The 14,325-nt window shown below is 37.1% G+C and overlaps 1 protein-coding gene across 5 annotated transcripts in view; it reads right to left on the bottom strand.

The window, feature by feature from the left end:
- Positions 1-11,780, bottom strand: part of slc22a16 (solute carrier family 22 member 16) — a 20,780-nt gene extending 9,000 nt beyond the window's left edge. For all 5 annotated transcript variants that reach the window (XR_009649294.1, XR_009649296.1, XR_009649295.1 and 2 more), the window contains exons 1-5: positions 11,653-11,780; positions 6,500-6,973; positions 6,008-6,125; positions 4,927-5,241; positions 2,233-2,476 (exon numbers count right to left, since the gene is read on the bottom strand). Coding sequence is in view for 1 of the 5 variants with exons in the window: in XM_060883937.1 (XP_060739920.1) it covers positions 2,233-2,476; positions 4,927-5,241; positions 6,008-6,125; positions 6,500-6,973; positions 11,653-11,702 (1,201 nt within the window). In the remaining 4 variants the exon portion in view is untranslated. The remainder of the gene's footprint in view (positions 1-2,232; positions 2,477-4,926; positions 5,242-6,007; positions 6,126-6,499; positions 6,974-11,652) is intronic.
- Between the last annotated feature and the right edge of the window lie 2,545 nt (positions 11,781-14,325).

Raw genomic sequence — 14,325 nt, 5'->3', positions numbered from 1 at the left:
CCTGGTTTTAACCCTTTTTACTGAAATCGAATTTTTTAATCGGTCTAAACTAATTATTTTCTTGCCTGATTGTGAGTCTGATCTAAACTGAGTCTGGTTTCTGTTGGCTTTCAGTGTCAGACATGTGTTTTTAAATTTACTGAATTTTAGTTGGTGAAGATACAAATTTTAGATGCACATGAACAAGCACTTGGGGCATCTCAGAGAACAGAAATGGGTTTAATATCAACATTTACTTAAAAAAAATACCATATATGTTTTTTGGAACTTGATGAATATATTGCCCCAGTAAGCTGAAGAAAACAGAAATACTTATGAAACACTACAAATTCCTAAAGCACTGAGTGTCTACTTTCATATGAGCTTCATACAAAGCTTTATAAAAATGATCAAAATGGACACAACAGGAGGAAATTCCGTTCTTTTGGTCTCTGGGAAAACCTCCTGCCATTTGAGCCTCTTCACTATAGTAGAAGTCTGCACAGAGCATGCAAAATCGTCATGGACTCCTTCTATCCTAGTCACAAACTGTTCAACCTTCATCCATCCAGGAAGATTTACAGGACCATCTGCACCAGAACAAGCAGGTTCAGAGCCCGTTTTTTTCCCCACAACCATAAACCTACTGAACTCTACTCTGCTCCACCCTCAACATTCCGTTACATCTTTTTCAACTAATTATAACTGTTCATATAACAATACATTCATTACCCATACCCCATGTAGTTTACATCCATTTATGTATATTATCTGTTCATGCACTGTATGTTTCTTGGTTATTCTTGTGCATACTACAAGAAATTACAGATTTTATGCACCCAGATTCCACTCCGATATACTGTACACGCCAGAAAGAGCTCATTCCCAAAAAGGCTTAAGTATCATAAGGTAATACGTTCAGATCTCTAAATGAATAACCTCAATTAACTCTTAGTATGGAAGCGGCAACAAAAAACCAAAGGCTATACGTGACCATTTAAAGCAACCATTTGGGTGATAACACCTGTAACAATACCAAGCCAAGGTGTACGTGACCATAAATAACCTTTTAAAGACATCCAGCTAGACGACAGGATTTGTTCTGCGTTCTTCTTCACTCCGATGAACCCGGAGTACTTAATTTATTTTGTAACTACTACAATAAACTTCTTCTTCATTAAGATCTTCACCCTCATCGTTTTATTTTCTTACAACACAATGTGCACATTATTGAATTCAATTGAAGGTTAAGGGACAACTAGGCAGACCTGGGATTCAAACTCACGACCTTCTGGTTGGCAGTCCAACACCTTAACCACTAGGATATCACATCCTTTTGCTATATAGCGTTTCTATAACTTTTCTATAACTTATCTACACTTATTCCTTATTTTTTCTGCTACTTCAACTTCTGGCAAACAACAACATCATTTTCATTGCTATGTACCTGTACTATTTAATGACAATAAATAAAAAACTAAATGAAATTATAAATTCTCTCTCTCTCTCTCTCTCTCTCTCTCTCTCTCTCTCTCTCTCGCTCTCTCTCTCTTTCTATCGCCTTAAAAATGATCATTTAGGCTTATAGCTATGACTATAAAATAATAACCATACCAACAGTGATACTAAATTATACACCAGAGATACTAGGACCTCAGTTTGTAGTTATATTTCGTCACATGTAGCATTTTTCTTACTCCTCTACCTTGCAGTCATTTCCTGCAGAAAATCACAGCTTGTCTTGTTACCAAGAAATCAGAAAGTGCTGAAGGCTCTGTAAATAAAAGCACATTATTTTTGTCCATTGTGTCCCTCTTAAATAAACATGGAGCCGAGCAAAAGAATTAGCCGTTACTATAGAAACGATAACATTTTAAAAAGAGTGCTGTGTTAAAGGTGTTGAAAATGATTCAGCACCGTCAGACCAATTAGACCTGAGCTCTGAACAGTGCTGTGGACTATTTTTAATCCCTCATATGCTGGATTTTTTCCACTCGACCGAAAAACCTTCAAATTTGATACCAGCTTTAATGTAAACGAAGATGTCAGCTGGTCTGTTATAAGGTTTAGGTTTGCAGCTTAGTTAGGATCAAGTATATATATATATATATATATATATATATATATATATATATATATATATATATATATATATATATATATATATATATATATATATATATTATAATCCCTGTTTTTCAACAAAATGCTGTTTGTAATATTTCCACATAATCTCACAAACACGCTTGTTACCAGCAAGAAAGAGGTTGATGTACTGGTTTCCCCCCAGGTTGACAGAGCCCAGGCTGAACACGTAGTAACCCAGCGAGCCGATGAACCAGATCGCCCAACATGTGGCGCTGCGTCCAGCCATCTTCCAGCTGCCGAACATGTTCAGGATGCTCAGCTTCTTCTCCGGTTCCTCTAGCCTGATATCACCACTCGAGTGCCTGTCCTCAAGAAGTGCATTCCCACTTTGCTCTATCAGCTCCGACACCTACAGCACAGAGAGAACACGCAAATCTGGCTCAGTGAGAGAAATTGGAAACCTTTAAATAAATATAAAGTTACTGTCATTTTTTTTGAACATATGATATGTTGTAAATTTTTAGATTTTGAAAAAGATTTTAAAATTGTTTAAATTCAATTGAAATTCAATAAAATTGTTTAATACAAAAATAATTTAAAAAAATTTCAACAATTTTTCTGAAGATAATTTTACACTTTGGTATACAAGCCTGAAACCACACAGAAAATATGGGATTTATTTATTTATTTTATTTTATTTTATTTTATTTTATTTTATTTTATTTTATTTTATTTATTTAAACCTGAAAATCAGAACATTTTATAAGCTTCCAAAATATTTAAAACTTCAATTTAAAAAATTTAATTATAATACTTTTTAATATTTAATACCAAGATGTCCTATTGAAATCGAATCAAATCTGCTTTGTACAAAACATCAGATTTTCCTCATGCTTCATTTCCTCATCTTCTGTTGAAGCGTGCGATCAGACGGCACTCTGATGGATTTGAAGTAAAATGGATCATAGGTTTTGTGAAGTCCACGGCAGGACGTGGTGTTCGGGTTCAACTGACCCGGTTCGCATTTTTACTAAATATGTTTTGTGTTCGTTATAAATTATTATTATTATTATTATTATTATTATTATTATTATTATTATTATTATTATTGTCAGCTCTATTTCATGGCAGTGACGGCAGCAATCGCCTGTATTTTACAACTCAGTTAAAAATAATATGCATTTATTAAAAAATGTTTCCAGTTTTTCTTTCTAGATTTATGGTAAAAAGACTTTAGACTATGGTCTTTAGTATAGTCAGTTTTGTGTCACAAATTAAAACTTTATTACAAAAACAAACAACACTTTCATTGTAAAATTTGATCTATATTGTTTGTATTTTAGTTAAAAACGATGTGCCTTAGAGACTTTTTTAAAAAAATATATTTTAAATTTTATTTCTGTAGTGCTTTTAAAACCCTAAACTTCTAAAATCAGTTTGACTCAAAACATCACCAAAGGGCCCAAAGACTGAAAATAACACAAGGATTAAAGCAAAAAGGGGACGAACCAAATAAAAAAATGTAAATATGTCAAAGAAATTGTGGAATTAAATAAAAAAAAGAATTAAATTAGCCTGTGATAAATATTTATATTACATTTATGTCCCCGTAATAAATGTGATTTGTTAGATTTCTTTTGCTATATTTTTCTCATCTGAGAAAATGCAAATCCATAAATATGCCCCTTGGGTAAACTTGTAGATATTTAATATTTCAGATGACTAAAAAACCCATCTACAGACATGTGTTATCTGTTTGTAAAAGCTCAGTAACCAAAATAACAGCTGCCAGGTTCAGAGGACACTGAATTCTGCCATCGCTGTGGGGTAAAGTGAGAGCTTTGGCTCTACTCCGAGGCGGTTTGCTCACTGTAGTGTCTTTATTTTTAGACTCAAGTGACCCAGTGGATTAAGCAACAGCCTCATATTTATATTATTTGAATCGGTCCATAACGTTTGAACGTTTGAACACAACCTCACTACTAAAACTGGGAACGTGGGTTAATTTTACCAAAACTGATTCTTTGCATTTGTGAAATATTTGCCAATATTATGTCGGTTATGAGGGGGCACGGTGGCTTAGTGGTTAGCATGTTCGCCTCACACCTCCAGGGTCGGGGTTTGATTCCTGCCTCCGCCTTGTGTGTGTGGAGTTTGCATGTTCTCCCTGTGCCTCGGGGGTTTCCTCCGGGTACTCCGGTTTCCTCCCCCGGTCCAAAGACATGCATGGTAATTTGATTGGCATCTCTGGAAAATTGTCCGTAGTGTGTGATTGCGTGAGTGAATGAGTGTGTGTGTGCCCTGCGATGGGTTGGCACTCCCTCCAGGGTGTATCCTGCCTTGATGCCCAATGACGCCTGAGGCTCCCCGTGACCCGAGGTAGTTTGGATAAGCGGTAGAAGATGAATGAATGAATGAATGAATGAATGAATGAATGTTGGTTATGTTGAAATCATTTTAAACAGAAAAGTAAACTTGGTCAAATAAAAGTGTTTTTTTTGGACACATTGGCATCTCTTTAAAAAAAAATCATTGACAGCGATTAATCTAGTTACCAGATCTTATTCTACCCTGGAGAGACATGTTAGATGTGACGTAGCTTTGCCATGAGGGAGAGGAGTTTTGAGTGTTTATTTTGTCATACATCAATTATCAATAGCATTTTGTCAATATTTGTATATATTAAAAGGAGTTTTAGAGTTTTATGCTAAAAGTTAAAAGAACGTGAGCGTCCGATTATATAACTTACAGTATATGTTCATACTGCCATGAATACAAATAAGTTTAATATAACAATTAAAAAATTGCTTCATAGAATGATTCTTATTATAAATGTTCTTTATGCGGCTGTGCCAGTACCTTCACTCTGCGCTCCAGTCCATTCCAGCGTGCCATGGTATCCAAAAGCTCCTGGGTTTCCCGGTGCTGTCCTTTTGCCATCAGATAGAACGGTGTCTCGGGGAACTTCCAACAGTACAGGAGAAACGGAGAGGTGCTGAGGGTGAGGATGATCTGGTAGAGCCACCAGACTCGGATCAGGTAACCGACCAGCGCGACCACCATGACGCCAACCGCAAATGCTGCATGCACGTGCATGGACGTCCACGTCCTCACTTTGCTGCCTGTGAACTCGGTAACATACACGAAAACCACCACTAGATAGCCGCTCGAGACCTGCCGACACAGGGAGATATCAGAGGGGGAAGATAATAGTGCTTTTCTTCTTCTTTTCTTGCATGAATATTCACTCAGATTTACTCGTATACGCTTTCGCCGACATTTCATTTTCATTTGTTTTTTGTTTAACAGAGTTTATATGTTGGCGCACTAGTAAATTAAACTTATTTTACTTAGATTAATGCTCAAAGTCCAAATTGGCTCTTCTTCATACAGCATTTTTGCCAGAGAGGGAATCAAACTCTCTGCCATCATACCCAAGATATAACACTTTAAACATTATGTCTATAGGGTGCAAACAATGCATATGCTGTCTTGTTTTTCTCTATTATGAGTAGCATTGCTTTCTACATACATTTCTATCCAGGTACTTCATCCATAACATTGGACCATACCTGACTCTCTGAGTTATTAAAAATGTTCATGCTTGATATGTAAAGCCGACTATAAACCAGTTCAACACTTCCTCAGCAGATAGGGGTGAAGTCAATGGACTTTAAGGGTGTGTCTGTAAAAAATTTCTGTAAACATAAACAAGCTTTCCACCAGACGATCGACTTTATAAATGTTTTCTCAGACACAGGGTGATTCTTAGACAAGTGTTTGATTTGATTTGATTTGATTTGATTTCATATATAACTGGTTCTGTATGCTGTATTTCCCAATATATTTATGGAAATATATATATAAATATATTGGAAAGAAAATAATAAATTGACTTTTACACGGTGGTTGTTTAAATTCTTTGCTTTGAGAATCTTACCATGGCTAGCAGGAAGCGCGTCACCATGAAAGTGTAGTAGTTTCCTGTAAATGCCACAGTGACACCGAATGCAAACTGACACACACTGGTGGCCATCAGAATGGGACGTCTGCCAACCCTGAAGAAAGAAAACAGACTTTTATTATGTAATTTTCTGTTTTATATCCAGGAACCTGCTGCCAAAAATATGCTAAAAAAATACACAATTATTCATTTATTAGTAACAAATTAAGATGGACAGATGGACACAGTGGATCTGAAGTCTATCCTGGGAACATTAGCCATTGTATCACCTTGGTGCAAGCGGGTATACAGTTTAATAATAATTCTCTGAAACACCTCAGATATACAGTACTGGGGCATATTGGTCCCACTGGTACACACTGTGTGAAATACTAATATATTCACATCTTCACACAGTTCACATCCAATCCCAGGTCATTTTTTGTGGTGGTTGGGGTCAACCAGACATGTTTGTGATATCAAGCATACCTATCAGCGATGTCTCCAAACAGCAGTGCTCCGATCAGGACTCCCAGCATAAAGGTAGGCTGTGTAAGCTTAGCTAGCCATTCCTTCTCACACACCAGGTCCCATTCTGTCACAATGCTCTGTTCTACCTGGCTATGATCAAAGACATAGCTGCTGCATGACTCTACAGATTTGTTGCCAATAAACTCATACTGAAAATCCTGGGTGGAGCGACGCAGCATTTTGCGACAGGGTCCGAGTTCCCACTGTTCTCCGTTAACAGTCCGCACCACCACTGGCCCTTTTCCGGGGGTATAAAACGGCCAGATCTCCTCCAGGGAGCTTGCCGAGTGGTTTCCGTAAAGGACATCCGTGATATTCCAAGGAGTGTCGCATAGAAACTTAGGTGTTTCCACCAAGAAAACGGAGGCCAGGTAGTGAATCCCGCATGAAATGGCCTGGAAAACAGCGGCGAAGTAGAGGCAGGCCTGAAACCTAGTGAAGGAGGAAGTAGTGTCAGTATGTTTGACCTCACTGTGATTACTGTAAGCTTTACAATTTTATTTGAATAGAAAAAAATACTGCTTGTCCTTGTTAATTGACATGTACTCAAACACTCTATTCTGTATAACAATAAAAGGATTCGTTCAAGGGCCCAACAGGGGCAGCTTGGTGGTACTGGGGCTTGAACCCCTGACCTTCTGAATCGTATGCCAGAGCTTTAACCATTGAGCAAGTATATAAAAGGAAACAAACATAATTACGGACTATAAGTAACAACAAGTCTAACAATATAACAATATAGAACAGAGAGTATAGAGAGTTTCTTAGTTTTTGCTAAAAGTTTAAATAGAAACTTTTTTTTTTAAATTAACTCAATAAAATTCCATTATATTAAAAGTCAAGTTTAAGTCATTCATTTTAACAGAGTTCCTCACACACGACACATTCTGTCCATGAAGTAATTAGCAGAAAATGTCACCATGTTAGTTAGCTCAAAACCTAGACTCAAATATAGAGCATGCAGAGATTGACAGAGAAATGACAAGGTTAGAGAACGCTACAGATGTGGCTGCTGAGATTCCTGATACACCAATGGCAGTGACCTCAGAACAAGGTTCTCCAGCCCCACTAATTACTCAGCAGGATATGAAACACAGCACTCAAGGCTACATGGGGCAGCTATAAGAGAGATGTCTAATGCAGCATTTACACTGCAGGAGAAGCAGCTAAAATATGACTTTACCTCATGTGGTATACCTCATTCTGTATACAGCAGTATTTGGTGCTGATATTACGCTTTTATTCACTCACTCCTTTATTCACTCACTCACTTACTCCTTTATTTACTCACTCACTCATTCACTCCTTTATTCACTCACTTGCTCAATCACTTCTTTATTCGCTCACTCACTCCTTTATTCACTCACTCACTCCTTTATTCACTTACTCACTCACTCACTCACTCCTTTATTCACTCAGTCACTCCTTTATTCGCTGACACTCCTTTATTCACTGACTCACTCATTCACTCATTCATTCACTCACTCCTTTATTCACTCACCCACTCACTCATTTACACCTTCATCCACTATCTCACTCACTTACTCGCTTTCACTCACTCACTCACTCACTCACTCACTCACTCACTCACTCCTTTAATCACTCACTCACTCACTCACTCACTCCTTTAATCGCTCACTCACTCACTCCTTTAATCGCTCACTCACTCACTCCTTTATTCACTCACTCTCTCCTTTAATCACTCACTCACTCACTCATTCACTCCTTTATTCACTCACTCACTCACTCACTCACTTACTCACTTACTCCTTTATTCACTCACTCACTCATTCACTCCTTTATTCACTCACTTGCTCAATCACTTCTTTATTTGCTCACTCACTCCTTTATTCACTCACTCACTCCTTTATTCACTTACTCACTCACTCACTCACTCCTTTATTCACTCACTCACTCCTTTATTCGCTGACACTCCTTTATTCACTGACTCACTCACTTACTCGCTTTCACTCACTCACTCACTCACTCACTCACTCACTCACTCCTTTATTCACTCACTCACTCACGCCTTTAATCACTCACTCACTCACTCCTTTATTCACTCACTCACTCACACCTTTAATCACTCACTCACTCACACATTCACTCCTTTATTCACTCACTCACTCACTCACTTACTCCTTTATTCACTCACTCACTTATTCACTCCTTTATTCACTCACTTGCTCAATCACTTCTTTATTTACTCACTCACTCCTTTATTCACTCACTCACTCCTTTATTCACTGACACTCCTTTATTCACTGACTCACTCATTCACTCATTCATTCAGTCACTCCTTTATTCACTCACCCACTCACTCATTTACACCTTCATCCACTATCTCACTCACTTACTTGCTTTCACTCACTCACTCACTCACTCACTCACTCGCTTTTAAATGCCTGAAAAAAAATTCTAAGCATTTAGAATCAAACAATTACTAATAATTTGCAGATTGTACACAAATAAAAAAAAAAAACAACAACAATTAATTCAGGTTTCAATGGATAATTAAGAGTTCTCAGTTTGCAAAATTGGTTTTATTTTTCAAAACTGTTGCTGAATGGAAAACCCTTGAGGGTTTAAGATTATACAGTTCCACATGGATGCACTATAAAGCTATAAAACTGCAAATGTTTTTAGAAACCTGACCATCACAGTCATGAAAATCTCATTTGAGATTTTTGTCTCTCTTTTGCTATTATCGCAACCTCCAATCATCTGTTGGTGTTAATTCAGTTACAAGAGCATTAATAAGGTCAGGCATTAATGTCAGGATGGTAAGGATGGTGTTCTAGCACACTGAACATGATGAACCAGTTCAGGATGAACCTGAACTGGTTCATCATGTTCAGTGTGCTTGATTCAGTGTCAGATTCAGGGTTCTTTGAAGGACACTCACATTCTACCACTCTAAACTTAACACATCATGTTTTGCTGGAGCTCCGTACCTCTTAGATCCATTCACTCTCTCACTCTCACTCACTCACTCATTTTCAACCGCTTATCCGAACTATCTCGGGTCACGGGGAGCCTGTGCCTATCTCAGGTGTCATCGGGCATAAAGGCAGGATACACCCTGGACGGAGTGCCAACCCATCGTAGGGCACACACACACATTCTCATTCACTCACGCAATCACTCACTTACTCCTTTATTCACTCACTCACTCATTCACTCCTTTATTCACTCACTTGCTCAATCACTTCTTTATTTACTCACTCACTCCTTTATTCACTCACTCACTCCTTTATTCACTTACTCACTCACTCACTCACTCCTTTATTCACTCACTCAATCCTTTATTCGCTGACACTCCTTTATTCACTGACTCACTCATTCACTCATTCATTCAGTCACTCCTTTATTCACTCACCCACTCACTCATTTACACCTTCATCCACTATCTCACTCACTTACTTGCTTTCACTCACTCACTCACTCACTCACTCACTCACTCACTCGCTTTTAAATGCCTGAAAAAAAATTCTAAGCATTTAGAATCAAACAATTACTAATAATTTGCAGATTGTACACAAATAAAAAAAAAAAACAACAACAATTAATTCAGGTTTCAATGGATAATTAAGAGTTCTCAGTTTGCAAAATTGGTTTTATTTTTCAAAACTGTTGCTGAATGGAAAACCCTTGAGGGTTTAAGATTATACAGTTCCACATGGATGCACTATAAAGCTATATATATATAAAACTGCAAATGTTTTTAGAAACCTGACCATCACAGTCATGAAAATCTCATTTGAGATTTTTGTCTCTCTTTTGCTATTATCGCAACCTCCAATCATCTGTTGGTGTTAATTCAGTTACAAGAGCATTAATAAGGTCAGGCATTAATGTCAGGATGGTAAGGATGGTGTTCAAGCACACTGAACATGATGAACCAGTTCAGGATGAACCTGAACTGGTTCATCATGTTCAGTGTGCTTGATTCAGTGTCAGATTCAGGGTTCTTTGAAGGACACTCACATTCTACCACTCTAAACTTAACACATCATGTTTTGCTGGAGCTCCGTACCTCTTAGATCCATTCACTCTCTCACTCTCACTCACTCACTCATTTTCTACCGCTTATCCGAACTATCTCGGGTCACGGGGAGCCTGTGCCTATCTCAGGTGTCATCGGGCATAAAGGCAGGATACACCCTGGACGGAGTGCCAACCCATCGCAGGGCACACACACACATTCTCATTCACTCACGCAATCACACACTAAGGACAATTTTCCAGAGATGTCAATCAACCTACCGTGCATGTCTTTGGACCGGGGGAGGAAACCAGAGTACCCGGAGGAAACCCCCGAGGCACGGGGAGAACATGCAACATGCGGAGCTGGGAATCGAACCCCCAACCCTGGAGGTGTAAGGCGAACGTGCTAACCACTAAGCCACCCTGCCCCCCCCTCTTAGATCCAATGACATAAAATTGTAATATTACTACTATCATACAATGAAGTTCTGGATAATTTTTCTTTAGTGAAGAACCACATATGGGAGTAGTGATCAGATATCTACAAACCTTTGGACATATTTTGCACATCCTGGATGTAAACTTACCTACATGTTTGCTTTTATGTATACAATCTGATTTCTTTTTGGATTTAAAACGAGCATTTGAAACGCTCATGTCAAGTCTTTTATATTTTGACCTGAATATTTGAGTGAAAGGACTGTGCTTGAAATTGCACAATGTCATACACACACACTCCCTCTCTCTCTCTCACACACACACATATACACACATTGTACCTGTGTGTTTTTACAGACAGAAGTTACAAAACAGCAGAGAATATCTATTTGCTCAAACCCATGGCATGATAACTGTGTTTACACTATTAGCTGAACATATGATTCACTTTCTTTATTCCATTGTAATAGTGTATCTTGTTCATAACATGATATAATATAATATAATATAATATAATATAATATAATATAATATAATATAATATAATATAATATAATATAATATAATATAATATAATATAATATAATATAACATGACATAAAGTGCCTGTAGGCCTGTAACTAATTGCCCGGGGACAAAAAACAGCAAACAAACAAACAAACAACCAAGCAAAACACCAAGTGTACCTTTTAAAGTGGCCAAGCTCATCGAACAGGTGCTCCACACCGGTTTTCATGTTGAAGTCGTGTGAGGTATTTGGATCTCATTGCCAGTGCAGTAACTACTTGTAAATGTTGCCTACCAGACAGCCCAGCCCAGCTAAGAGGCGGAGGTTAGTGAAGGGAAATTTCCATTCTGATCACACAGTGAAATCAGAGAAGACACACAGTGTCACTTCACAGTGACACACCCGGGTAGAATTAATAATCATAAACTTCTATTAGATAATCTAAATCAGAATGATGTGATTAATGGAAAGCAGGGAATTTTCTCATACTTTTCTGACTTTATTTATTTTTTTACATTCAGTGAGTGGATGCAGCAGGTGGGAATGCTGAAGGTTTGAGGATCATCTGTGACCCCACATGGTGATGCTTGATTTTCAAAATTGGCTGCAAAAAACATATATATATACATCAAATCCCTTTATCATGATTTTATATAAATCAAATCATCATGATTAATCACAAGTATAATAACACTCAGCTTTCCCTTGATCAGATTACTAACTGATTGTATTAGCAGTCGTAGCTTTAAGGCTGGAATAATAAAATTCCTTTGATATGCATAGTAACATTCGCAAGACGTAAAGGTGGAATGACCAGACAAGACAAGACAAGACATTAAGGTGAAATGAATTCTGCCTGTAACTGAATTGCATTTCAACTAAATTGTAACTGAATTGCACTTCAACTAGCACTTCTTTCCTTATCTTTCGCATTTAAAAAAAAAAAAAAAAAAAAAAAAACAACCTTTGACACTTTTTCATTGTAACTTTGAACAAATGTTTTAAACTCATGGTATCTTAAGTATGTAACTTAGTGAGCCAGCATTAGTGTATTCAATGTTAGCACTTATGTACTTCGCTCTGGATAAGGGCGTCTGCCAAATGCTGTAAATGTAAATGTAAATTTAAAAAAACTCTAAAAGCTAATATGAGAGAGCGACTGGTTCTTGCTGAACATGCTGAATGAAGTGTGTCAGTGTGAGAGGGGTCACTGCCATGATATCTCCTTTCACTATGAGTTTGTCTCAGTAGTGAAGCTAAAAAAAATTCTCAAAAAAATTCTAAAAATGTAATAAAATAAATTTTAAAATAAAATAAAAATATGGGTAAATGATGACTATTTATTAACCTTACATATTTTAGTGCCCTTAATTAATTTTTGTAGATCTACAAATGATTATTTTTGGTGTAAAAGGAAATTTGGAGGAAAAAAAGTGGAGTGGAAAAAAGAGTGGTGATATTAAAGACTTACAATGCCATGGATTAACATATGTTGAGACACATTATGCTCTTTAACATGAACACACATTATTCACACGCTATAATTATAGAGCAGTAAACGTCCTCTAAAATAAATGTGTCTTGTATGCAAATACAGGGTTTATTCATCTTTAATAATAATAATAAGAAGAAGAAGAAGAAGAAGAAGAAGAAGAAGAAGAAGAAGAAGAAGAAGAAGGATTGTTAAAAGTAGATGAGGACTGTTTACCATGGACATTTTCAATCAGTATAAACAAATGATTTGTTTTCTCACTGTGAGTCTGATCTAAAGTGAGTCAGGACTCTCAGGGCTTTCAGATTGAGACGTGTGTTTTTCCTTACACAGTATCATAGTGGTTGGACCTGGGGCATTTCTGAGAACAGAAATGGGTTTGATGTCAACATTTACTTTAAAATAAAATACCATGTTTGTTTTTTGGAATTTTTTTTCATACTTAACAGTACAAATTCTTAAATGAGCTTCAGATTAACTACCAATATGGAGACATGATAAAGACGTTCAATGATGAACTTGGACACAACACAACAGGAGCAAATTTCTTTTTTTTTGGCCTCTTCCTTGGAAAAAAAGAGTTAAGTATCAGAAAGTGTTCAAAGCAACATAAGGATAATTCACAAAGTGTAATACATAGAGGTTTGGAATAAACAAATGGCAGTCAAGTGCAGCCTGAGGTAAGAAACTAATCGTCATGAAAAAGAAGCTGAAGCTTGGTCCCCACCCGACATAAAGACTCCAGCAGTCTCTGCTTCTGCTCATGGTAAATACTCATGTTCCAAGGCCCCTGTCCAAGTCCTAAACCATGGCATTCCTGATGACTTTAAAAAGAAACTGTGTGGCAACTTGAAACTCTAGAGACATTTTCTACAATACAACCACGCATACACAACCTTCATTACTGCATCCAGCTGCCAAGTTCCCACTCATCAAGGTTTCTTGATAGAGTTTATCAGAGTTCACTGTGTCTTTGTGTAAACATAGTAACAGAAAAAAAACTTTTGTTTTGCAGTGTGTGAACTAGATGTACTGTAACTGACACATCCTGAGAAAGATTAACACAGAAAGTGAAGTTTGTGACATACCGCAGCTACTGGAGCACAGTCAGTGTCTATACTGTATATCAAACTAGCTGCATTGGTGTCCAACAGGGGGCAGCATTGAGCCATGTATTAGAGTATTGACACAGGGTTCAAAAGTTCAACGCTTGTGTAACACGTCTGTAAACCGAAATGGTAGCTTTTTATTATTTATTATTCTTGGTATATTTATTATTATCCATAGCGAAAGCAAAATACCAGATGACAATTAAAATGAAAGGAACTTTACAGAAAAATAAACATTTTGTAATAAAAT

The sequence above is a fragment of the Tachysurus vachellii genome, chromosome 12, assembly GCF_030014155.1.
Source record: "Tachysurus vachellii isolate PV-2020 chromosome 12, HZAU_Pvac_v1, whole genome shotgun sequence".
NCBI classification, from domain to species: domain Eukaryota; kingdom Metazoa; phylum Chordata; class Actinopteri; order Siluriformes; family Bagridae; genus Tachysurus; species Tachysurus vachellii.
Note: the sequence above shows the minus strand (reverse complement) of the source record. Positions and strands in the feature narration are given on the sequence as shown.